At 42.0% G+C, this 26,688-nt stretch overlaps 1 protein-coding gene across 3 annotated transcripts in view; it reads left to right on the forward strand.

The window, feature by feature from the left end:
• The first annotated feature begins 907 nt into the window (after positions 1–907).
• LNPEP (leucyl and cystinyl aminopeptidase) overlaps positions 908–26,688 on the forward strand; it is a 39,490-nt gene continuing 13,709 nt past the window's right edge. The window contains exons 1-10 of one of the 3 annotated variants that reach the window (XM_082191415.1): positions 908–1,265; positions 11,107–11,953; positions 13,000–13,138; positions 15,745–15,876; positions 17,233–17,353; positions 18,257–18,411; positions 19,895–20,008; positions 22,158–22,289; positions 24,180–24,311; positions 26,194–26,357. In XM_082191415.1, coding sequence (XP_082047541.1) covers positions 1,244–1,265; positions 11,107–11,953; positions 13,000–13,138; positions 15,745–15,876; positions 17,233–17,353; positions 18,257–18,411; positions 19,895–20,008; positions 22,158–22,289; positions 24,180–24,311; positions 26,194–26,357 — 1,958 coding nt within the window. In that variant the 5' untranslated portion in view covers positions 908–1,243. Of the gene's footprint in view, positions 1,266–1,300; positions 1,486–1,565; positions 1,707–11,106; positions 11,954–12,999; positions 13,139–15,744; positions 15,877–17,232; positions 17,354–18,256; positions 18,412–19,894; positions 20,009–22,157; positions 22,290–24,179; positions 24,312–26,193; positions 26,358–26,688 lie in introns of those variants that run through there. The other 2 variants (XM_082191414.1, XM_082191416.1) reach the window with 2 other exon arrangements.

The raw sequence follows: 26,688 nt of genomic DNA on the forward strand, positions 1-26,688 counted from the left end.
AAATGACCAGGTTCCAGTTCGAAAATGATACTGATATCACACCACCTTTACCAGCTGTGGGAGGAAGATAATTTATCAGTTGATGTGGGGAAGAAGCATCGCTTGCCAAATTCCTACTTGCTACGCAGTTGTCACGCAGAGGTGCCCTGTCAGAATTTTTACCCAATAGGAACAGTATGCGGAGTAAATCTTACGCCCAGTTTGATTCAGTGAAACGTGGAAAGGTTAAAGATGGGAGGGGGAAAGCCCTAGAAGCGGCAAATGCATACTCAAAATAATTTTACTCGCCCCCACCCCCGATCTCTTAAAACAGACTATTACTTGCGCTCACAACCAAGGGCTGGGGAAATGGTAGCTCCTAGGACGTCTTTATTGCATGTTTATGGCTAGCAACCCGATCCTAAGCGTGTTTACTTAGAGCTCGCGTCTACTTGGCTCATAGGGATTTATGCTTGGGTTTAGGATCGCAGCCGGATCCGATTCTAATCCGGTTATGGGTGGGGTGGGCGTGCAAATCAATGGCCATATAGGAAACAACGATGGCGAATTATTCCAGATTAATACACACACACACACACACCATAGCTGTCAACGTTTGCCTTTTTTAAAGGCAAATTCCCTTATTCCGAATAGGATTCCTCGCAAGAAAAGGGAAAAGTTGACAGCTATGACACACGCAACTACAGGAGCAGATACTGCAAGTGCTGCGAAACGGCGCGTCGACCTCTCCTCCTGGATGTGGCGCCGATGGCCGCGGAGCAAGGCGCCTAGCCAGACAAGCTGCGAGCTTCCTCTCCCACCGCCTGCTCTTGCAGCCGAGGCAGCAGGCGCTGCTCCGTCTGAAGCAGCCAAGCCCAGGCAGGGGGAGGGATTGCACAAGCCCCGGAGCAGAAAATGGTCGGGCGGGGTTGGTGCGAGAGGCGAAGCTAGCCGGGGACGCCGCCGTGCCGAGAAGAAGGGGAAGCGCAGCAACGCCGGGGACCCTCTTTTTTTTTTGGCCTTCGTCGTCATCCGGGCTGTTGTTTTCCCTGCTGTCGACCGATATTATTGCATGCATGCAGCGGATTTGAGCACCGGCCGCCGCAGCCGCCCGGGCAACATGCAGCTGTCTCCCTGCGGGGCGGAGGAAGCGGAGTGAGGAGGAGCCGCAGCGGCGGGTTTCTGCTTTCTTCTTCTTCATTTGCGTGCGTCTTTCTCCTCCTCCCGCCACCCCGCCTTGTTTGGGCTTTTTGCTCGCGGGAAAATGGAGCCTTTCCCCAGTAACGGTGAGTACGACAGCTCCTTCCTCCCCTCTGTCTCTCTGTCTGGCCTTTTCGGCTCGCCAGCTGAAACCAGACTCCTCCTCGCCCCTCATGCTGTTGCTGCTGCTGGAGGAGAGCTCCGAGGGGGGCAGAAAGCACCCGGCCCCGAGGCGGCAACAAGAGAGAGGCCGTGCCGGGAAAGGGAGACTTGCTGCATCCGCGCAAGGCCGCGCGCAGCCTGAAGGTCAGGGGGTCGCCTCCCCAAAAGGAAAGCGCCGGGGTGAAGGAGCCATGCGCGCGCGCGCCCGCCCTCCGCCTCGCCTCCACCCGCAACTTGAAGCTCTGAGCTAAGCGAGTTCGGACGACCCCCGAGGCTCCTGGAAAGGAAAGTTTGGCGGGAGGAAGCCTCCTCGTGGCCTGAAGCGAGGCGCTTCTGAGGCGCACGAGCGCCTCTGGATTGGAAAAGTAGGAGCGCCCAGCTAGGCGACCCTTCCAGGGAGGAAGAGCTTTCAGTGGGGCTGGAGTGATCTGTCCGTGTGGACAAGAGCCCTTCTTTGGAAGGGTACCTGCGAAGAGCTACAGCCTTGGCCTTGGGGCAGCAGCCCCATCTTGAAGGAGGCAAACGCTCCCCAACCTGTTGTAACTTGCTCTCTTGGTTTATTGACTTTTCCATTTCCAAAGCTCCTTCGAACTATGCGCCGGTTTGCTCAAATGCCCCCGCTGTGTCGGTTTTGTTTTCAGCCCAAAGGCTCAATGCTAGGATGGAAGATGGCGACAAACTTTAGACATGCTGACTGTTGTTCAGTAGGCCGACAAACTTGACTTTAGTGGGGCTTGTTGTGGGGCGGGGACACCTAGCGAACCACTTCAGTGTCTGGGACAAGAATGCATTGCCTTCTCTACCCATGAACTCTAAATAATTGACCATTATTTTTGTTTAATAAACTTGCATATCTCCTTTTTTCAAAGTTACTGCTATTTAGAGAAAATCCACAATCCACATCTCACCTAAACAAAAGGAGAACCAAGACTACTACTTGAGTTCTTAGTGCAAGGATTGTTAGCAGCTGGGGGGGGGGTGTTATAAAAAGTTAAAACCTTTGAAGCCATTCAGTGTAACTGCAAAATTAATTGTTTGTTTTACTCCCATACTATTTACATGATGATTGCGGCAGTGAGTCTTGTGGCTCCCTTCAAGACTTAATAAACATGGTGTGAGGTTTCATAGACTAGTTTATTTCAGGAGATGAATGAAGTGTTGCCCTGTGTTACATGTGTATATATATGCATATAGTTGAGGCGGGGGATTGTAAACTGAAGTCAGAAGATAATTGTGTTCTTACTTAGGAGGACAACATTTCATGCACCTAATGAAGTGAAATGTAGTCCATGAAATCTTATGGCATAAAACATTTGTTTGCCTGTAAGATGTCATAAGATTCGCTCCTGTTTTTACCAACTGTGTTGCTTCTCACGTATAAGATTTCATTCCCTGCCAGTATTTAGCTGTAAAATGCAAGGGGTGCTCTCAAATCTCCAAACTACATGACAGTTTGGAGTGGCAAACATTATCTGGCACCATCAAATTGATGATGTCAGGGAAACTTGTTTGGCAGAATGCAAGAGTAACAGTTCACAGGTGTGAAAATGTCTTAAAGCCGTTTAAAATAGATAGAATGCTAAAATTATAGAAGAATCTCTGTGATCTTTTCCTACATTTAAAAAAAGCTTTATGAAGCAGTAGCACACACATACCAAAAAAAAAAAAACCAACAAAAAACCCAGAATCAATATTGGAACCTGGGAATTTCCCCCTATATAGAGGCCTTGTGTGTGGCTTTAGTCTGTAAAACTTGGTACTGCTTAAATTGAATTCATGCACGTTGCGCAAAACGCTCACAAGAGTTTATCACAAGAAATAAGAGATGCATGGGACAACATGTTACCTTCATAAAGGCATGATTCCAAATCCGGATTTGCCAGCATAACCAGAGGCAGATGTTGCAAATATGATGCCCTCTGGTTGGATTAAACTCCCATTAATCCTGACCTTTGGCCATGCTGGCTGGGACTGATGGGAGTTGTAGTCCAACAACAGCTGGAGGGCACAGCTTTCTCTGATCTAGGGACAGGAGCATTTGAAGTGTGGGAAGGACTAATGACCTTCCAGGTGTGGGAAGGACTAATGATACATCCCACCCACCAACCCCACCTCCCCTTAAGTGACTCCAAGGCTGTTTGTTTCTCACTAACTGGGCAAGGCTTTTGGTTTTAAAAACTTGCTGTGGCAGGAAGTGAGAGAGTGGAACTTGCTTAAAGGGGCTGGGGGCCATTTGCAGACGAGAGAGGTGGATGGATTAAAAGTAAACCCTTGTCCCCACCTAACAAATGGTTTCCTGCCTTTGATTAGTGTTTTGAGAAAGTATAGTGAGTAACTATTATTATTATTATTATTATTATTATTATTATTATTATTATTATTATTTATTACATTTCTATAGGATCCTTCATCTAAGGATCACAGGGCAGTTTACAATATAAAAGCAGATAGATAGATAGATAGATAGATAGATAGATAGATAGATAGAACGGACAGTACTCCTTTGCTTTGGTATAATTCTTAATTGCCTGTACATGAGAATGTTCCTCAAGCATTCGTCTGAGATATGTCAAGGTTTCATTTATGGAGCATGTTATTGCATTTTTAACCACTGGCACCTGCAGCAGGTCCTTTTCCTGAGACTGAAGATACTATAGTAAGACCATACAAATGTCCTCCAAAGTGTCCTAAAACCCTTTTCCTTAAATGATATAGATTAGGAAGAAATGGGCTACTGGGCCAATGCCACTTTGGTTCAATTCACATGGTCTCTTATCCCAGGATATTTTATCTTGCGTCTTATTAACCCCCTCCGTTGGATGGCTTCTTCTTCTTCTTCTTCTTCTTCATTTTGTTGCATTTATATATAGCTTTTCTGACGAGGCACCCAAGGCAGTTTACAATTTTAAATGACTAAAACACAGGGTCCCAACTCCATGATTTTTAAAAATGATATAACATTTGTTTGGTAGAGGGAAGGAGACGGGCTCTGATGTTGCCTGTGCCTTCCTGCTCCCTCATCTTTCTTCCTCCTAACAGGTGGTGTCTTTCAGCCCTGTAGGCCTTGTGAATCATGATTGTGTTTTAAAGAATTCATATGTTATAGCAAGCGTCATTCAGGTAGAGTATATTGGCATTTAAATTCTTTGCTTGCTTCTAAGCCACAGCACTTGAATAGGGAAAGGAGACACCTAATTTGATCTGCCAAAGCTTACTCTTGTTCTGGCATAACAGGAAATATAAGTATTTCTGTTTCAGAGGGTAATCACATATTATGTTTGGGTTTTTTTCTTACTCAGTTACATCTGTGTTGTATCCATTTCTGCTATTTCTCCCCGTTAAAACTTAAAAAAACACACCACATCTCAGTGCCCTTCCATCTGGGCTCTATTCAAACCTCTTCCATTGTTTAAAACCACCATGTTCCTTTCAGTGTCTTTTCATCTTTGCTTTACTCAAACTTCTCCCTTTTTTTTAAAACCACCACTTTCCCTATCTCAGTGGGGAAGTGCTCTCTCTCTCTCTTTCACACCCCCACCCCCTTCTTATCCCCCACCAATGCCTTCCATTAACCTGCCCCCACAAGTCATTTACTGTACTACAGACATGAGTTTCCTTCTTTTTCTTCCTCCTTCCCCTGCCTATAGAATCACAGAAACAGACGGAAGACAAAGTAGTGCAAATGCAGTATAGACAGAAAAATCATTATCAGTCAGATGCAAATGTGTTCCGGTCTCTAGTCAAGATTTATCTTCTTCTCAGTACTGCTTTGTTTTGTTGACTGTGAATCTCAGGGGCCTGAGAAGAAACCTCTAGTTTCTGGCTGACTCATGTTGTTGTTTAGTCGTTTAGTCGTGTCCGACTCTTCGTGACCCCATGGACCAGAGCACACCAGGCACTCCTGTCTTCCACTGCCTCCCGCAGTTTGGTCAGACTCATGTTTGTAGCTTCGAGAACACTGTCCAACCATCTCGTCCTCTGTCGCCCCTTCTCCTTGTGCCCTCCATCTTTCCCAACATCAGGGTCTTTTCCAGGGAGTCTTCTCTTCTCATGAGGTGGCCAAAGTATTGGGGCCTCAGCTTCACGATCTGTCCTTCCAGTGAGCACTCAGGGCTGATTTCCTTAAAAACATTTAAATACATGATTCTTTATACCTTTTTTTGTAAACGTGCATTGTGTTTGCTAGCACCCAGGCCGTCACAGAAATGGATGAAATTATTTGTTAGTAAGCTATTACTTGACACCAGTAATATAACCATATGAAACTGAATTTGCCAGAGATAAAATTGAGAGAATGGAATGGCTAAAGTTGGCTAGCTTAAGCCCATAAAGCAATATCCTTTGTACATTACACCTGCAATGTAACCAATTGATCCAAGAGATAATGATTATGTCCAGTCATACCTCGGGTTGAAGTAGCTTAGGGTTGAGCATTTTCGGGTTGCGCTCTGCGGTGACTCGAAAGTGACGGAACACGTTACTTCCAGGTTTCGCCGCATGCGCAGACACTCAAAATGATGTCACGCACATGCGCAGAAGTGGCGAATCGCAACCCACGCAGATGCAGGTTGCGTTCGCTTCAGGATGCGAACAGGGCTCTGGAACGGATCCCGTTCACATCCAGATGTACCACTGTATGGTGTTCTATAGTCTTGTTTTCAGTTCTCAATTTAAGTCTTTTATTTCTTCAGTGTGACTAAGTCTATGTGCATATGTGGTTGTGTTCTTGGTTTACCTTAACCATTATTTGAACTGTGTGCTATTTCCATAAGAAACAGTTTGAGGTGTTCCAACATTTGTCGCTTTGGTTTGGCATCTCTGGAATTGAGAGTTTAATGTGCTAAGGCAAGGTATTCGTCAAAGGTAGGTCAAGGAATCATTAGGTTTAAATGGAGGTACTGGAGTAAAAGTTGACTTGCGTTCTTGTAGAAGAGACTTTGATTCTTGTTACAGAATGACAGGTGTTTTCTCATACCACTATGTTCAGAAAACATAATGTTATGCGCAGTGTTCAAAACTCCCATTGTTCTAAGGCGCATTTTGCTCTATGTGCTAAAAAGCGAGCAATTTCTGAGCTCTGGACTCAGCACTGTGCCTATGATTTCAGATTAAAATCTCCACTCCTAACACTGAGGGTGTGGGAGGAGAAATTCCTGCCTGCTCGACTTCCAAGAAATCACAGCATCAGGCAAGCTGATGGGTTCTGCCTCTCAGCTGGCCTTACAGAAAGGCACCGTTTTGAGGGACCCTCATAAGAATATTAAGGGGGCAGGCAGGGGACGCATGACTTTGTTTTTTTGCAGTCTTAAGATGACTAGACCATGTGAAAAATGAACGTAAATTCATTAATTTTCAGCTTTGTGTTCTTGTTATAAAAAAGTGTGCCTAGACATTCCATTGTTGCGCCCATAACCTAGGTTTAAGGTGCCATTTACGTAGCTCCTAGTTTTCATATCTCAGTTTCTGACACTGGTTATGTGGTTGTCGTATCAGATTTAGGGATGTGTTTATACTTAGCCTTTCCCCCCTTCCAGGCAAGCTGATTAAGCTTTAATGAGTACATTGAAAGGATGTGATAAGAGCATGCAACTAAACTAATTTTAATTACTAAAATTTTTAAAGATGCTTTGGAAGAAAGAATTAGAAATAAACTAGGATTGGTATAGGATTGAATGAAAATGAGCATAGCATTTTGGCCATTTCCCACTACATTAGTAGTTTTTATTTCTATTGACACTTTCTGATGGAATATTAAGGTCAGCCAGGTTAAGAAAGCAGAAGGCCATAATCCAAATCTCATTTGTTAAGACCCTTATCTGCTCTGCTGACATTTGTATGTTACCCTGTTTTGGCTTACCCGGCCGGATGTGTACTAGTATTAGTATCGCATCATTGAAGAGAGGCTATAATCATATGATAACTCTACGCTGCAATAAAATACTCCCCACAGATTCAAACAATTATTACATTACAGTCAAATACTGACAGAGAGATGAATTGCATACAGGAAAACAACAGGTAATTCTTCAAGGGCAAAGGGGACTCTAGTCTGCTGATGAAACCTTTTACAGAAACACATGACTAACAGGGTGAATTAATTTGAACATTTGATTTAAGTTGCCAAGGGGGCGAAAGACCAATTTAAGTTTAATGTTATAAATACACAGCCATATGATGGGAGTTGATCACATAAGTCCCAACCATGGAAGTGGTAGTCTGCTGCATGTGTGTGTTGATTCTTTGGAAAGACCCATGTGATTGGCCCCCATCATGTTATAAAAAAATGGCTGCCAGACTGCTAGTGCAATCCTTAAAGGAACCACCAGTGGAAGATATTGTGGAGAACAAGCAGTTTGTCCTTCAGCACCAGTGTGTGTGTGTGTGTGTCTTAAAAACTTTGTTTTGGGTTTCCTTTTTGACAAGCATGCAGAAAAGTTGGAGTGCGCATGTTCCTTTTGGAGTCTTATGAAGTCCAGTTTATAAAGAGACCTGGATTCCAAATTGATTTCTAAGATTTCCTGAGTGCAGAGGACAGATAAAGAGAGGGGGAGGATTTTTGACAAGTGCAGCCTTTGGAGGGGTTCTGATTGTACCCTCTGTGTCCCATTTGTTTCAGTGAGATACAGCTTTTGACTTTGCCTTCTTGTTAGGTTTTTAGGTTGAATTCCTAAGGATTGTGTTGCTCAACGTATCTCAGCAATTTTGTTCTTTAGAATTTAGTCAAGTGTTTCTGAAATTCTTGCTGTTCACATGCTACTTATATTTGGGAGTTCATAACCCATTTCTCCCCTCCCTCACCAAGGAGGAACAAGTTCATTGAAATAATATGGCTTCTCCTGTCTTCCCTATATTTCTGCAATACCTCACAATTCCACCATTAACTATATGTTCATGGAGTTGTTTCCTAGCGAGAGCAATGAGCAATGTAAATAATTTTAAGTGACCCTGATAGGGATGGAAAGAGCTATGCTTTCATTTTAGAGGAAAAGAGTTGAGTAGGATTTGTACTCATTTGTTCCTTTCACTGGTTAAAATGTTGAAAACTATTTTTAAAGCACATTAGACTAAAGATGTGGGAAACATGGCCTATGCAGATGTCAGCTGTGGGTAGTTCTCTAGGTAAACGAAAGTGGTACAACAATACAGGATGCAACTAACTTCTTACATCTACTCCCAGTTTTCAGGAACCATGAAAATGTGGGTGAGTCAGTTGCATGTAATTAAATATACAGCTTTAACCACACAGCTTACAGAGTAGCAGTGAACTTGTTAACTTTAAATATGAAAGACGTGGTTTTTCAATTCACATATGACATATGTAACTTTTACTTTCTGGCACATCAGAGTTGGAGTTTTGATGTTGCAGACAGTCTCTATTGATCCCCCTCTCCCAGTTCATGTTCATAAGTTAATATATGAAAAGTTTCCCTTAAACTGGTGCAGGGTAACCATCTGCCGGGTATTTCAGCAGAACAAGTTGTTCAGCATACCTTTCTCTGCAAAGGACTTGAACCAAAGTTGCCTGAAGGGTTTTGTAGCAAATCTTTATAAATAAGCCGAGGTGAGAAACTCTTAAAACAGATGTTAAGTTTCAGAAGCTGCTGTTACTGCAGTTATATGTGGGCATTTCACAGTTCTCCAGTTTTTATCATTTACAGAATCTTGTAGCAACAAAGGATCTAGAAAAACCTGATCAGATTCCCTGTTCGCGTGCAACACAGGTCAATATTAATTAAAGTATAGGAATTTGGACACCAATTAATGTATAGCCCTTTTGCTTCAGCTAGATGCATGTTCTAAGCCATTTCTCCCTTCCTCTAATGCACATCAATGAGAGATGGTATGGTGAGCATTTGCTACTCAGTGTCCTACCGCTTTGAATGTTGATTTAAATGCCTACTATCTTTTAAATGGGTCTTAATAGTCTACCAGTCATTGCCAATGGGTTGGGGGAAAGAAGTGCTATGAAAACATCTGTGATACAGCTATCATAATAGCAGCAATTGTACTGTGCTCTCTAAGGTAGCCTTCACCAAACTAGTGTCCTCCATATGTTTTGGTCTACAATTTAAATATTTTTTATTGGTTTTACTGTTTTATCATTTGTACATCGCTTTGAAGTTTGTTTGTTTGTTTGGTTTTCTTTTTACAATCAAGCGGTGTAAAAAATTTTGTTAAACACATAAAGCAATTCCGATCAGCTTCAGGCAGCTAGCTTGGGAAGTACAATTTTCTGCAGCGAAATAATTTGCATAATAATGAAAATAGTGCTGGTTATACTTGGCAAGTTATTGGCATAATGTTGCTTGCTAATGCTTTTTTCCTTTTTTAATGAGTTTGCTTTGAAGGGTAGGGTGGGGGAGAATTTTATTATTGGACTCAAATGGTCTTTATTGAAGCTTTGCTTTAAAAAAAAGTCAGGTGAGGTTTTATATGACATAGTTGTTATAAAGTTGTGTGCCGCCTCAATTGCCTTTGAGCATAGAAAGGCAAGAAAGATGTATAAATGTAAATGTGAGCCATAGTTTGGGAAAGTCTTTAATCAAATGCATATGATGATGATGTCAATGATTTAGTTGTGGTGCATGTTATGTTCTGGTAAAAGTCACAGATAGAAGCCAGTGTTATGCTGACTTTGTCGGTCTGACTTGGTAAAAATCCTTATGCATGAACTAACGGAGGCACTTCAATCCTTCTTGGAGGTTTTCAATAAAAGATTGAGCAGGAATCTTGTCACAGGTGCTCAGAGCACAGGCTATTCTGTATTACATGATTTCCATTTCATGGCTTGCTCTGAACTGCTGCTTGTCCAGATTTAAAACAGTTAGTATTACATTAATACTCTTTATAAAAGTCTAGATCTATTGCATTTTAATTAAGGCATTTCTAATACACAGTGTTTGGTGGTGAAAGTATAGCATAAAACTGTTATATGTGGTACAGGTTTCATGTAAGAAGTATTACTTTGTGGTGTTGGTAGTTTCATTCAGGCGCCCCTTGCATAAGAGCCCCTTGCCAAGTAGATAGCCCCAATTTCCATACTATCGTGTTGGGTTGAAATAAACGACAGACGGATGACAAGTGTCATATGGGAGGCATCTCTCGAGCAAGTCTCGGGGAGTCCCTTTTATTGAATATTACAGCATTGCCACGTATGTGCTTGTTGCTGATTGGTTAACACAAATACATTGCAAGGGTTGCATATAAGACATTAATCATCAATAGATTAAAGGTTGGGAAAAGGAACACAGAGTTCGACAGGCGTGAAGACCTTGTAATTAAACAATTACTAATGATTGATATAGCAAGACTTAAACTATAACTAGTGATCGATATAGCAAAACTTAACAGGGCATAACTATTGTATTCCATAGATGTGGTCAACCATGCTTTAAGAACAGGTCAGGGTATGTTTCATGAACTCAATGTGAACTGAACATTCTAGGAAGGAATGTCTCAGCTCAGAGCAGATTGCCGGACTCATGTGCAGAAGCAAATGTGCAGAAGCAAAACTTCCCATCAATCATGGCACATTGTTGGCTACAGCTAGCATAGAAATGGACTCATCCACTTGTTAAGCAACTTTTGCTAATTAAATCTTCTGCATAAAGCTGTCCCTGCATGAACACATGTCCACTGTGTTCCTTCATGGGTACCATAATGAGAGACACAACCATCCACATACATGCAAACTATGCTTGAAAAGCCCCAAAGCCCCAACCACCCAACAATTCAAACAGCTGATATGCTTCTTTTGTGTTTCAGATCGAATTCCATTACCTAGGAATATGATTGAAAACAGCATGTTTGAAGAAGAGCCTGATGTGGTTGACCTGGCTAAAGAGCCCTGCTTGCATCCCTTGGAGCCTGACGAAGTGGAGTATGAGCCAAGGAGTTCTCGGCTCCTTGTCCGTGGTCTTGGAGATCACGAAATGGATGAGGATGAAGAGGACTATGAATCGTCAGCCAAACTTCTGGGAATGTCTTTTATGAACAGAAGCACAGGCCTGCGTGGTAACACAGTGGGCTACAGGCAGAATTCAGACGGATCGTGTTCTGCACCGTCTGTAAGGACCACAGTGATTTGTGCTGTTGTTCTTGTGATTGCTGTCTCCGTAATAATGGCAATCTACCTTCTTCCCAAATGTACCTTTACCAAAGAAGGCTGTCATAAGCAAAACCACACAATGGACGATATATATCCTTTGGCAACAAACGGAAAGCCCTTTCCATGGGCAAATTTCAGGCTACCAAGTGCTGTTGTGCCAGTACATTATGATATTGTCTTGCAGCCAAACTTAACCACTATGAAGTTTTGGGGTTCAGTCCAGATAACTGTGAAAGTCCTCCAGGTGACCTGGCATATCATTCTTCACAGCTCAAAACTTAACATTACCAAGGTAACTCTTTCTTCATCAGGCTCAAGCCAGCCAAAGCAAGCCGAGCTTCGGGAATATCCACTGAATGACCAGATTGCAATTTTTGCCCCCGAGGCTCTCCTTGTAGGACAACAATATAACATCAACATGGAGTATTCCTCTAATTTATCAGAAAGTTACTCTGGCTTTTACCGAATCGCTTATAACAATGACAACAGAAATTCAACAAAAAGGTAAAGTTGGGAAATGATGTATTTCTACCTCATTTGTAATACATTATGGGAGTTGAAGTACAGCAGTATCTGGAAGCTCATAGGATTCTCACTCATAATTTAAGGAACCTGCCACCTCCTCCTTGAATTTTTTCAAGTGATCTACATGCAGTGTACTGCCCAAGACGAAATTATAAACCTAGTTCAAATCTCTTTGTTGCCATAAACCTAGTAGATAGATTTGGGCAAGCTACATTCAATTTTAGTCCATGTGCAACATTGAGATGATAACATTGCTTTCCTTAACTGGATTGTTCTAAGAATTACTGAGAGTGTATGCAAAGTGTTTTGAATATTCAAGGCACTCCATAAAATGTTAAGTATGTGTTGAAAAGTTCAAGCATTCTGAACAAAGAAAACTTCTTTTGTAATCTTCTGATGTTGCAGTTGTTGACTGTGCCTTTGGGCCTGGGAATTAAACCTGCTAAAGTGTTCTTCAGGAGTAAAAAGGAAAGTGTTCATCCTCCCCACTAGTTTTTGTTCATTTAGTTAGAATGCAGGCATATATGTAGACTGTAAACTAAGTTTGGTTTTTATCAAGCCTTGATCAAAACCAAATTCTAGAATTCAATCTAGAATTCTTGTTTGAGCCAGATCTTTGTGTAGCTTAATCCGTTGGGATACAGCAGATCTTTTGTAAGGTACATTAAGCTAGGGCTAGTATAAGGAACCTAAAAGGTACAGTGGTAAGACATCTCCTCAGAGCTTGTTTACAGGTGGCCTGAGAAACTATTTTTAAGACTCATATGAAATTATGAAGTAATAAATATACATCATAATAAATATGCAAATTCCAAGCAGGAGCTGCATTGCAAAATATTCATGTGATCCTAATGTCATAGTGATAAATTTTGCATTTTTTTGGTACAATTTTTGACAGGGTAGCAGTATTACCTTTCCTGAACAAATGCATAGAGCTATAAAATTTTTCTTTTAAGTATATTTTTCTCAACAGCTAATGGCTGATAATGATAACAGCAAATGGATTTTCTTTTGATTTTCATCAGGTGGCTTGCAGCAACCCAGTTTGAACCCTTGTCAGCAAGGTCAGCTTTTCCGTGCTTTGATGAACCAGCATTCAAAGCCACTTTCCAAGTCTCTGTCAAGAGAGATAATCAGCATTCTGCTTTGTCAAATATGCCAAAGGTAAAATCCTGCCATATTCTTGTTCGTGGGAGATGGGTACCTATGCTGCTATGCTCCACTGGATATATAGCATGGGCACCTCTGGCTGAAGGTGGCCCTCAAGGCCTCTCTTCCCACCCTTGGAATTATCCTGAGGTCATGCCTTACACTGCCTCTGCTCCTTAGGTGCTTTAAACCTGGCTGGAATGTGACCTTGAACTGTGGTGATGCCTCTTATTCACCTGTATGGAGAGGGAGGTGTGTGTGTGTGTGAGAGAGAGAGAGAGAGAGAGAGAGAGAGACCTCTGACTCTTGCATGGTTGTAATGTAGCCCTACTGTAGAAAGTTAAGAGTTGGAACCACTGTCCTGCCCATGTCTGTCTGTGGCCGACTTACCTGCAACCCCCAGAATGTTGTCTATCAGAGGATCTGTTTCACAAGCTGAAAAAAGCATCGAACCACTGGTATATAATATATGCCTCGGAATACCAGTGGCTGGCAATCACAAGCTGGAGAACACCTTTGTGTTTTCTTTGTGGTATTCCCATAAGCATCTCATTGCCCACTATGGGAACAGAATTCCCGACTAGATGGGACTTTGCTCTTACATTCTTAATAATGTGCTCATGGTTGTTGGCACAAAACAGCTGTTTAGTTCATCACATGACATGGCATTCTGTGCTTTGCCTTTGCTTTTATGATGCAGAAAAATGTGAATATGTTGGCATTATGTGGCTATAGGGAACTTGGAAACAGCCATACAAAAAGCCCTGTTTCCCACAAAGGCCAGCTGGATGCCTCTGAGAAGTCCACAAGCTGGTTATGAAGGCAATAGCCTTCTCCTGCTTGCTCCCAGAATCTGGTGTTGCATTTGGTAACCCCTTCACTTTCCACTGGAAGGTTAAATGCAGTGAGGTCTATGATTTTCCAGCTGGGAAATGTGGTACTTGGTTCTCTGTGCTGTTATGGTAGCTGTGTATAGTTCTTTGGTTGCTATTTATGGCGCTGGTTGGGGTGAAATGGAAAGCACGGCAGCACCATTTTGCCCATGTTCTTTAAGATCCAGGAGGCCCAGAAGGTGAAGAACCTGTGGCAGCAAGATGATGTTGGACATCCAATTCTTATCAGCCCCAGCCAGTCCAGCAGCATCTGGGGAGCTGCAGGTTCTCCACCCCTGCTTGAGACAAATGGAGTTGGGGAGGAAGCATCTATGAAATTGATGGAACACGGAACAGGACTCAGCCATAGCAATCAACAAGTCAGTTAAATCTCAGACAGGTGTTGGTGCTCTCTATATAAAAGGTAAAGGGACCCCTGACCGTTGGGTCCAGTCATGGACGACTCTGGGGTTGCGGCACTCATCTCGCTTTATTAGGTGAGGGAGCCGGCGTACAGCTTCCGGGTCATGTGGCCAGCATGACTAAGCTGCTTCTGGCAAACCAGAACGCTCACGGAAACGCCGTTTACCTTCCCGCCTGGAGTGGTACCTATTTATCTATTTGCACTTTGACGTGCTTTCAAACTGCTAGGTTGGCAGGAGCTGGGACCAAGCAATGGGAGCTCACCCTGTTGCGGGGATTTGAACCGCCGACCTTCTGATCGGCAAGCCCTAGGCTCTCAGGTTTAGACCACAGTGCCACCCGTGTGGTGTTGGTGTTCTCTATATACCCTATACCAAGTTTTTTGTCTTCTGGTTCTGGCCATTAAAAAAAATGTGGTTTGAGAAGCAATCCGCAGATAGGATATCTCTCTGCAGTGTGTCTTCTAGGGAGGCCCAACTGATGAGATATGAATCCGGGATTCATTATATTTGTTTTAGTCTGTTAGATATAATGTCTGTGTGTATCAGTAAATTAGCCTCATTCTATGTATGTGTGGTGATAGGACTGCCACATCAAAACTGTAGGGGCAAAAGTGGGAGTTGAGCGCGTATGAGTTTTTCCTAATCCTTTGCTTATCTTTTTATCTTTTTTTTTGCAAGCTATTCATGGCCCGTTTGCCACTGCTTCTTGGTCCATTCTGTAGCTTCGGCGCAGTTTTTCTTAAAAAATAAGAGCAGCTTGCTTAGGCAGCAGAGGTCATACAAGGAGTGTAATGTCATGGAGTGTAATGTTATGTAGCCATGAAGCTATTCAGGTTTGACTAAAGGATATTATGAAATCACATCAGACTGAGCTCAGGAAGCATTGCCTTCTGTCCGAATTGACTTTGTGGTGATATCACAGAGCTAAATTAATTGTGTGACATCACTACAGAGCCAAAACTGAGAGAGTGTCCTAACTCTTCTGGTGAACATTTCTCCCCTGTTTCAACTACTTTTCATGGAACAGACAGAAAAAAGGGTGCCTTACCCTGGGGGTGAAGTTTTTCATAAAACATGTTGCCAACTATTTAGTTTCAGTCATCATAATACTAATTGCAAACCATTGGGCAATACAGGCCTAGGGAAATATCGATATGCAACACTTAACATTTTGCATATTAATTCCAGTTCTAGCCTGTATATATTTTGCATCACTCTATTTCTTTTTTACTGTGTCAACACAGCGTAAGCATCTTTGAGCTTTACTCTTGCCCCAGGGCCTCTAGGTTTCTATTAAACACTTACATTTTGTTTGTGTTTCCAGAAAGCAACCAAATCTCTAGCAGATGGATTAGTTCAAGATGAGTTCTATCCAAGTGTGAAAATGAGCACTTACCTAGTAGCTATCATCGTTGGAAACTTGGCAAATCGCACTAAAGAAACAAATGGGATTCAGGTATGCGTTCCTTTAGCTCTTGAGCATAAGCTCTTGAGCATAAGCTTTTTCATTCCCAGAATTTTTCAGGAAGTACCCTTTCTGTGAATTGAAGAAAGCTGTGTCCCCTCCCTTCTGCCAGCATACAGTGTCTGAAGTAGGTTGTGGCCTAGATCCACCAGAACCAGCCAACTCTGCTGCTGCTTGCTTGTTTCAAATTACTATGAAGGAATCTCAAAGTTCAGCTAAACCAAATAAGCCACATAGGTATATATTTGTGAACTGCCGCAGGTGGGGCAGTGGTATTACAAATAACCTTGCAGAAGGAAGGGTAGCTTCTTCCTTGGGTTGTTTTTCCTGGGTGTGGCCACAAACTCGCTGCTGACCCAAATATGAAGTTTTGTGTGTCGGAGCTATAAACTCATATCTAGCTCTGTAGAGTCTCAGCTGGTAGTAGCAGCCTATGGTGTATAGCATAGTCGTGGAGCTGCACTCCTGACACCTGCTTCACTGCAGCGTATTTGGGAGGCAGCAAGGTCAGGGCTGCGCAGGTACCCTGGTCTCTACTTGGTCCACACATGCAATGCAAGCCTCTACTGCTTTGCCTTGCCTCAGCCCTATCCAGGTAAGCTAATGTGATGCTAGTGTCAGGAAGGCAGCTCTGCCTTACCCCAGAAGCTGCTACTGCCAATTGTGAAGGCTGCTTTTGATTTCCCGTGTATTCTCTTTTTTTAATCTCTGGAATAATAACCACTTCTGGTGGTAGTTAGTGGTGGCTCATGGGGGGGGGGGGTAGAAGCACCTGGGCTCATTGAGAAGACGATGGGGATGAGGTCAGGGGTCCTCTAGGAGGCCAGTATCCATCCAGGGGGTGTGCACACCTGTAGGGCAGCCACAACCAAATCAAAGGTTCCCCAAGGACACACAGCCACATCCCTGTCCCAGTAAACCCAGTACAACCACTGGGAGGATGCCGCTGCCTCCCCCCTCTCTCCCTCCGACCATGAGCCACCTGTTGCTGGTGGAGTTACTCAGAAAGTAGCATAAAGCTAAAACATGAACAAGGTTGTATTTACACAGTAGAAGCTGTTCAGAACTTCGGAGCTCTTTAGAAATGTCCCGATGTTGTTTGCATTACGTTTTATTGCCTTGTTTAACAAGAAAGCGCTAAGGTGGTTCTCAGCCATAAAACACAGAAATCGGTTCTTTGAGCTGCCTTGCAAATGCTGCCTTTGCCAACTGTTTTAGTAAAACTGTGTTCATAAGAGCAGTTTCCTCACTTAAAAACTATCAGTGAAGCATATGCGTCTCGTGGGATTTTCAGTTTCATATTCTTTCCCTCCACCCCCACCCCTTTCCTTTCTTCCACTGTGATAGGTATCTGTCTATTCTGTGCCACAAAAGTTAAACCATACTGAATATGCCTTAGACACAGCAGTGGAGCTCCTCAAGTTTTATCAGAAGTATTTTAATATAACATACCCGCTTCAAAAATTAGGTGAGATGCTTTATATTCTTGTGAGTTTGCATCTGTTGTTCATATATTCTTATGAGTTTGTTTTTAACCTGGTTTTTAATAGTATAAAGGTAGAGGAGAATTAATCACTGTAACATGGGGAAATAGTTAATTACATAACTAAAATTAAGTGGAGTCCTTGTTACGTTGTTCGAGAAAGTGCATGTTTCCTATGTTCATTGAGATTTGTGGGACTCATTAAATGTACCATATTTTTCGCTCTATAGGACGCACTTTTTCCCCTCCAAAAATGAAGGGGAAATGTGTGTGCGTCCTATGGGGCGAATGCAGGCTTTCGCTGAAGCCTGGAGAGCGAGAGGGGTCGGAGCACACCAACCCCTCTCGCTCTTCAGGCTTCAGGAAGCTATCTGCAAGCCTACGGAGCCTTTGCGGATAGCAGCCTGCAGCCCGGGGAGTGCTCCCGGACCTGCTCTGGTGTCGGGGGAAGCTTGGGTTTTCCCCACCCCAGCCCTGTGGCTAAAAACGAAGCCGCGTGCAGCCTCTTCCGGCTGGAGAGGTTGTGCGTGGCTAAAGAGGAAACCAAGACAGCCAGTGGGATGGATCCCGCTGGCTGTCTTGGCTTGTTTGCTCTTTGGGGCTGGGGGGGGGGAAATATATTTTTTTCTTTATTCCCCCCCCCTAAAAACTAGGTACGCCCTATGGTCCGGTGCGCCTTATGGAGCGAAAAATACGGTATAAACAAAATGGGCATAGGTTTGCAAGTCGTGCCACAATGTTGAGCATGGAACATGGACATGTTCTATGAGCTTAAAGAGCTTAAAGTTTAGTCTGTTTGACTAGGTTTTTTAAAAATTAAACTTGGCAAGTTTTTTGTTCATTTTAGTACTGGTTTATTTACAAACTGGTGCCTTGTTCTTCACCTAGACTTGGTAGCTCTTCCTGACTTTGAGGCTGGAGCAATGGAAAACTGGGGTTTGATCACTTTTCGAGAGACAACACTCCTTCACGAGGACACGACATCGTCAGCCATGGATAAAAAGAGAGTAACAAGAGTGATTGCTCATGAGCTGGCACACCAGGTATGAAGGATCTCCCAATTTCTTCCTGTACTTCAGGATTTTCTCTTTTTTTAAAAGAATCATTGCAGTTCTGATTCATGCTGCTTACAAGAAAGCTTGCCTTTTCTCATTTTCTGCTAAGATAATTAGGCTGCATCTTTTGCACCGCTAATAGGAAGTAGTTTCACTCTCCCTTCCCCCTGCCTCAAATGAAAATTACTGTGTCTGTGCACTCGTGATGGAGCAATGCTTTTGAGACAGCCCTAGAGTGATTATATTTTCTCACGCTGCAAATTTGTCCAGATAGCATATAAGGAAGACAGAGCAACTGCAAGCTAGTTGGTTTTTTTAAAAAAAAATAAATCTAATTTGACTACACGCTGTAACTCTTTGTACTAGGAGCAACGGAAAAGCATGATGGGATATGAACTGTTGATGTGCATTATCTGCAATTGCCATGGATTTTAAAATAAAATGCTTTTGGAGGAAGAATCTTTCTAAAGATAATTTTCTATTTAAGTAACATTATAGTCCAAAGGCTATTCATCAGGAAATAAGGATTTGTTTTAAGTTTTTCATGTGTGCTAAAACTCAGCCTGTTTTTTTTTTTAAATAAAAAATCGTTTAACCATATCAGTTAATCAACATGGGTACATATGCTATAATGTCATTGTTTTAGTTGTTTAAATTGTTATTAAGGAAATTGTTATTTTTCTCCTTCCAATAAAGTACAACAGAAAAGTTGTCCAAATATAAACAGTTAATTTATTAAACCTCACAATAATTTCATAATTATCTATGTGTTTCTAATAGTATAACCACATCAGTAATTTTTGATATAACTGTAAAAACTACTCTGAAAATTTATTATTCCAAAAATGAAACCTTCATCTGGTTGTAAATATTAAGATTATACCAGCAAGAATGAGTCTTTCTGTAAAAAAATGATTTAAATCAAGTCTTACTGACTAGTGATTTAAATTGTGATTTAAATCAATTTGATTTAAACCAAATCCACCCTGGGGGGGGGATGTAAAATTTCTGTTCACAAGCACTCTTGCAGTTTAAATTAAAACAATTAAATGAGCAATTTTAAAAATATGTATATACAATATTTATTTACATTCAGATTTGTGTTTTGGGTTAACTGGGTGGTTAGGCCAATTTGCAGCAGCATGCCCCACTGAATGCTGCTGAAATGTTTGTTTCACATTCATGCACGATAAGCTGCCAGTATAAACATCTATGCAGCTGTAATGTGGTTTTCCTGAGCTGAGAAAATGCATGTAGCCCCACATGTCAAGGCAGTATGGGCTGTTTTACTCCTTCCTGTTGATGAAGATGATTGATGAAGACGGTTTGTTTCCCAATATGAAACCTTCCTATCTATCTTGCATAGCTCCTTGAATGCTCTTTAAAATCTTTATTCTTATACATAATCCTTGGATTTATCTTTGAGCACGTTATCTAATAATGGGAATATGTATTTCCTTTGCATTCTTAGTGGTTTGGCAATCTGGTAACTATGGAATGGTGGAACGACCTGTGGCTGAATGAAGGATTTGCCACTTTTATGGAAAATTTTGCCTTGAAGAAAATCTTCCCAGAATTATATACTGTAAGTGCAGTGAATGGTTGTGTGCAAAGTTTTTTTTAACTTGGCATAATCTGATTTGGACTCAGACTTCGTAGTTATACAGTGGTGCCCCGCAAGACGAATGCCTCGCAAGACGAAATACTCGCTAGACAAAAGGGTTTTGCGTTTTTTGAGCTGCTTCGCAAGACGAATTTCCCTATGGGCTTGCTTCGCAAGACGAAAACGTCTTGCAAGTTTGTTTCCTTTTTCTTAACACCGTTAATACAGTTGCAACTTGACTTCGAGGAGCAACTCATAGAACGCAGTGTGGTAGCCTTTTTTGAGGTTTTTGAAGACTTTGGTGATTTTTGAAGCTTTTCCAAAACTTTCCCGACACCGTGCTTCGCAAGACGAAAAATTCGCTAGATGAAAAAACTCGCGGAACGAATTAATTTCGTCTTGCAAGGCACCACTGTACTTTGTTTTTAGGGGTTCTATTGTTCGAAGGAAAGAAAAATCCTTGCTTTTGAAGCACTTGTAGTAAAATTCTAGCCATGGTGGAGTTTAACATACAGTGGTACCTTGGGTTAAGTACTTAATTTGTTCTGGAAGTCCGTTCTTAACCTGAAACTGTTCTTAACCTGAAGCACCACTTTAGCTAATGGGGCCTCCTGCTGCTGCTGTGCCGCCAGAGCATGATTTCTGTTCTCATCCTGAAGCAAAGTTCTTAGCCCGAGGTACTATTTCTGGGTTAGCAGAGTCTGTAACCTGAAGCATCTGTAACCTGAAGCATCTGTAACCTGAGGTACCACTGTATATATGGAATTCAACACACACACACAGAGTGTTTATTGGATAGCTCAGTTGGTAGAACATGAGATTCTTAATCTCAGAGTTGAGGGTTCGAGACCCACATTAGGCAAAGAATTCCTGCATTGCAGAGGGTTGGACTAGATGACCCTTGTGGTCCCTTCCAACTCTAGGATTATTTTTAAAAGCATATTTAGCCTCCTTTTTAGGGCCTAACCCATTGAAGGCAACTTCAGTAATACACACCTGGAGTATGAGAGTGTGAGCACAATTGTGTGACTGGTTGAGAAGAGAGTGTTGTATGTCTGCATCTGGTGCTTGTATGGTGGTAACAATAAGAGAGATGAATAGGGGCACATGCATTTTTGTTTTCCCCAGCTCATTTTTGCTTGCCTACCCTTGGTACATGCACCCCTGAAGTCTTGGTTAAGTTTGTATCTGGGCCTTGGGGTAAAATAGTTTCCCGACCCCAGTTTTTACAGGCTTATAAACAAGTCAAGAATTGCTTGGAGAAAACTGTACACATTGGTGCCCTGAAGAAATAAAACTTCACCACTTGGTGGTGCCAGATTGCTTTAAAGAATGCACATTTTCTTTGTGGGCGACGGAAAACTTACCAACTTGATTTGTACTATTGACTATCTTCTCCTTGACCTTTTCTGCTCTCCTATGAATGGTCACCTGGAGTTGAACTTGGACATTGTGTCCAGGCCTCTGCATCTGAAGTGTTTGCCAATGGACGGTGCATTGAGGAGCAGGCCCTAACAGTTTATGCAGAAATCTTGAGTGTAGAATGAATTATAATAGACAGCCCTTTGGCATTTCATAGCTTACCTGTTTCATTCAGTAAATTGTAAAGTGGAAACATAAAATATAGTCCATATCTTACAGCTGAAGTACACAATCTAAAATCCAAATCAGCTATAGTCCTCATACTGCTATTCTAGCTCTTTATTGCTAACACCTTGTTCAATATTGTTCTGACTCAGTATTTCAATCTTATGCATCATATGCTGGAAAGCAAGTTTCAGCACATTTGGAAATAAATCCCACTGTGTTCAGGGGAGCTTGCTTCCTAGTCATTACATTCAGAACTGCATTGTTGGTGTGACTTGGGGGGCGGGTGCTGTTGCATTCAGGTCCTACTTGCAGTTTTCCATGGGTATCAGGTTGCCCACTGTAAGAACAGACTTCTGAACTAGATGGACTGCTGGACAGGGCCAGTTGTAAATCTTCAAAGGCACACCAGTATCTAGAAGGGATTGTGTACAAGATAACTATTTCTCCAGATCTCCAGTTCTGATGACAGTACTTACAGACTGGTCAAATTCCTCATGTTAGCATCTACTTGAGTTCACTTAAACTTTTCCCTGTTCTTCAGGATTACTCTTTCCCAAATCTGCAATTCAAGACAATGGAGAAAGATTCCATGAATTCATCTCATCCCATCTCCCTTGCCGTCCAGTCGTCAGAGGAGATCGAGCAAATGTTTGATGCCGTCTCCTATATCAAGGTAACTTCAAAAGTACTGGCAAATGTGCTTCTAATAAAATTAAATGCGCTTGAAAAGTTCGCACAAATATGTTTCAAATCACATTCCTGACGTGGGCAGCAGCAGGTCAGGCCCTGAAAGGTGGGGGGGGGGGAGTGTTTCCAGGGCGAGAGGACCATATAATGGAAACCTTTCGCACCAACATGAGCAATTTTTAATCAGAAATTTTAGCTCAACATGAATTGGTTAGGAACGTTCCCTTTCCTCAGTGGAGGGGGGGAAACGGAATGTTGTTTCTCACGTGCATTTGCCCTGAAATATCCATCCATTGTTTCTGAGCATTTTAAGACACGACTAGAAGATCAGATGCACTTCATAGACTTGCTGTCCTTACACTCTGTATCCATTTTCAGAATGTGATGCAGGGGTAGCCTTAAATGCTTTGAATTCCAACCCCCATAAGCCCCAGGCAGCATGGACAATGGTTGGGATAATGAGAATTGTGCTCCAATATATCTGGAGGGCCGGAAGCTCCCCATCCCTGGGATAGTTCTCAACCTTCATCAGAGTTCAAAACTAACCAGTTGGTTTGAAAACTTTGAGCTATGCGTGGTTACTGTTTGTTAACCAGGGTGTCTTACCATATTGTCTTACACTGAACGTAACCGAAAGACTTTATAATCTGAACGAAAAGGAGAGGCATTGCATGCTCTTTTTGTAGTTCATGAAAATCTTTAATAAAAAATATTTTAAAAGCCAAAGAAGAAGAAAGAAGAGAGGGAGGGAGGCCACAAATCTCTGTGCCCCCCCCCCAAATCTTTAACTGTGGTTAAAAGGATGACATCTACACTAAGCCATCATTTATAAATATTTAGATTGAATTTTGCTAGTTCCTGTTTTCAGTTAATCCTTATAATTATCCACCATAAAACTCTTTGTTTCTAAACTTCTGTTTTCCCTTTTTGTAAACACTGTTTTGATTCAGAGAAGGAGCTCTTTGCTTAGGTTTAATGCAGTTTTGATAAAATCAGGTGTGTATTCTTTCAAGACTAGATGCAACACTGTTTCTTTTCGCAAGGTGGGCTTTTGCAAATAAAAGGCTATTCATACACACCCTTGAATATTTGTAAACCTATAAAAAGGAATTGGTATCTATAGATGATGATTTCGCTAGATATACATAATGGTTTAAATTCACATAATAAATGTGTAGAAAGCAGATGTATGTGAACTGATACTTTTTCATCTGCTATTTCCAATCAGTCCCAGTCATTTGTGGCCGGATCACATCTTGTTCAGATTTGAGGAATAGCTGAGACCAGCTTTTACCCTCCCATCTGTAAGCATGGCCAGAGGTGAAGTTTCGTTCACATCTCGAGCTGTTGATATGGAAGGGAGGGGAATTATAATATTGGGGGCACGTTATCCTTTTTGAGCCTTTATCTTTATATTCAGCCATCTCCAGCTGCTTGTGATCTTGAGGCCCTGCAGACATCTGGAAGAGGGAGAGGAGGAGCACATACAAAAGCACGGTGGAAACTATAACTCCCTGTGGCAGCCACTTCTGTAGCCATTTCTGTATTCCTGGCTTTAACCACATGGAGTTTCTTAATACCACTGCAACTCCTGATGGTCAGTTACTTAGCTCTCCCTTCCTACAGTTCCCACAAACTAGGATTCAGAAACATACTTTCTCCAACTGTGAAGGCAGTGCATAGCCATCATGGCGGGTAGCTACTGATGTTTTCTCCATGAATTCGTTCTAATTTTCTTTTAAAGCCATCTATATAGTGGCCCAAGTACCTTTTCCTCAGAGGGGGGGGGGCAGTTGGTATGCTCTGTTGCAAAGGGAAACTGAAAACATGGCCATTGCATTTCAAATAGGTACGTGATCTATTTTTCTCTTTACAGGGAGCTTCTCTCTTGTCAATGTTGAAAAACTATCTCCACAGTGATATCTTCCAAGCTAGTATTCAGTTATATCTGCATGACCACAGCTATGGGTCCACCCAAAGTGATGACTTGTGGGATAGCATGAATCAGGTAAAATTCTTGGACTAGGGGAGGGGAAGTGAACAAAGGTTTATTGATGTTACTTAGGTTGGCCAACGCTGAACTGTTCTGCAAAGTGTGCCATGATGGATTTTGCTGGGAGCTCATCCACCCACATGTCTGCTTGTCTTGGCTCTTCCCCCTGGGAAAACCCGCTGAATTGGAACAGGCATCCATTGGTTTTTTCTGTGAATTGACATTCTGATTCAGTGATAAACAGCAGGTTTTGCCCGGAAAAGTGATGGGACAAATGGGGGGGGGGGACTGCTTTGATCTATGCTTAAGAAGCTTAGGTCAAGTGGGAAATTTCTCAGACTGCTGCTTTCTATGCATAGGACAAGCTATGCATAGGACAACCTATCAGTGCCACAGTAATCAGCATGAAACCATAGTAGAATGGCAAATAGCATGTTTATTAATATATATCCTTTAGTAACCCTGCAATTTCAGAGTCAACCTTTTCTAAACATGGCTTCTCTTGTACCTTAACGTGCCAAAAGGCAAGAATGTGAACAGTAGAAAAATTATATCTTTGCCTGCATACATGAATTATTTTTAATTTGATTGTAATTGTTAGCCTCTCTGAAAACCCTTGTTTATTGTTGAAGAGTGTTGTTTAAATTTATTTAAATAAAATGTGTACATGTACATAACATGGTCAAATATTATTCCCATTTTGCAGATAGGAAGCTGAGCAAGTTACTGAGCCCAGAGGCTCCGTATAAGTCTGGTAGACCATTCTTACTAGATATAGGTGACTGTTCCCCTTGCAGGGGGGGGGGAGAGGGACCCAATCTGTGGGTGGAATTTACTCTCAGAACTCTGGGTCTAAGCCAATCACTTAATGTGACTTGGCAGGATTTTCTTTTCCTGACTTGCCCTATTCCCTGCCAGCCCCCCACTCCAAAAATCAGTAAATAATAACAATAAACATTCTGTGGCATTTAAAATGTGTCTGTGGGAGGGGGCTTATTATGTGTTTGTATTTTTATGTTGTGAACCACTCTGTGGTCTTTGGATAAAGGGCGGTATGAAAACTTAATAAAGGGCAGTATATGAAAATTTAATAAATAAATAATAAATGCTCAGTGGATGTTCAGCCATTAAAGAATGTGCTTATGAGCACAGCTTGAAAGCAGAGGTGTAAATAGAGCATTAAAACAGCTACGAAGTTGATTTTTGCTTGCTCTCTTGTTGGCTTCCACAAGTCTATAGGTAGCCTGCCTAGCTTCTTGCTCCCTCTCTCTTGTGAAAATGATTGCCTCCTTGTTTTAGTTTCCCCCCAAAGACAGTAGATTAGAAGAAGTCATTAGTAATGCTCTGCTTTCGGCCAACAACCAAGAAGCAGCCTGTGGCTTTCAAACAACTTCCCCCTTTAGTCCTTCTTGTTTTCCTCATGAAGAGTTAGCTTAGGCCTTCCTAAGACAGGCCTCTCTCTAGAAAACTGAGCCACATTCCAAATATAATTTTCTGAAATTAAAATTTCAACTCTTAAATGGGAAATTTACTGTGTTGTGACCCAAGATCCATGGATCTTTTCTGTTGTCTCTCAGAAGGGTAAAGAGACCTAAAGATGACCTGCAGTTTAGTGCTTTTTCTCAGTTTCTTGCTTTTCTCAAGCGCTTCCACTGCCTAGCTGAAGCAGTGTGGAAAGAGGAAGGTAGAGTTCAGTTCCTGGACTTTTCTCTTCTTAAAAAAAAAGGAACTTGTATTATCAAACTACCACTGATAAACTTGGCAGTTACAATTCTGTTTAACGACTTAAAACCCGGGTTTCACCAGGGTCCTTGTTTAGTGAATTGATTAGACAGCTGTTGAAGGTATCCCATAATATATTCTTCCTCAAAAGTTGATTTTTCCTGTGCTTTCCTAGGTGATAAATGACACCCATGTCGATATTAAAAAAATCATGAAGACCTGGACTCTCCAGAAAGGATTTCCTTTGGTGACTGTCAAAAGAGAAGGCAAACTGATCCATCTGCAGCAGGAGCCATTTGTGCACAATGTGGAATTGGAAAATCAGACCGTACCTGCCAGGTTTATTTCTTTTTTCCTTATATTTAAATTTGGGTGATTTAACTCTGCAGACAGTGTTTTAGCTTACGGAGTGAGACTGCCGAATGCTTACTGCTGATGTCAAATAAATCCACTGAGGTGTGGTGTAAATATCAAGCTGAGTGGTACATGGTCCAGCACATCTGCCCAGGTTGGGAGAGAACAGTTGGAAATGATAACTTGTTGGAGGGGTAGGTTGGAGAATAGTAGCTCGCTCACCTAGTACACCTCAAATCTGTTTTGAAACACATGGATTAGAGGGGCAGTGACAAGATAGAGATGGAATGTGGGCCTATAAATTGATAAGGAAGAA

The sequence above is a fragment of the Podarcis vaucheri genome, assembly GCF_965113315.1.
Source record: "Podarcis vaucheri genome assembly, chromosome: 11".
NCBI lineage: Eukaryota > Metazoa > Chordata > Lepidosauria > Squamata > Lacertidae > Podarcis > Podarcis vaucheri.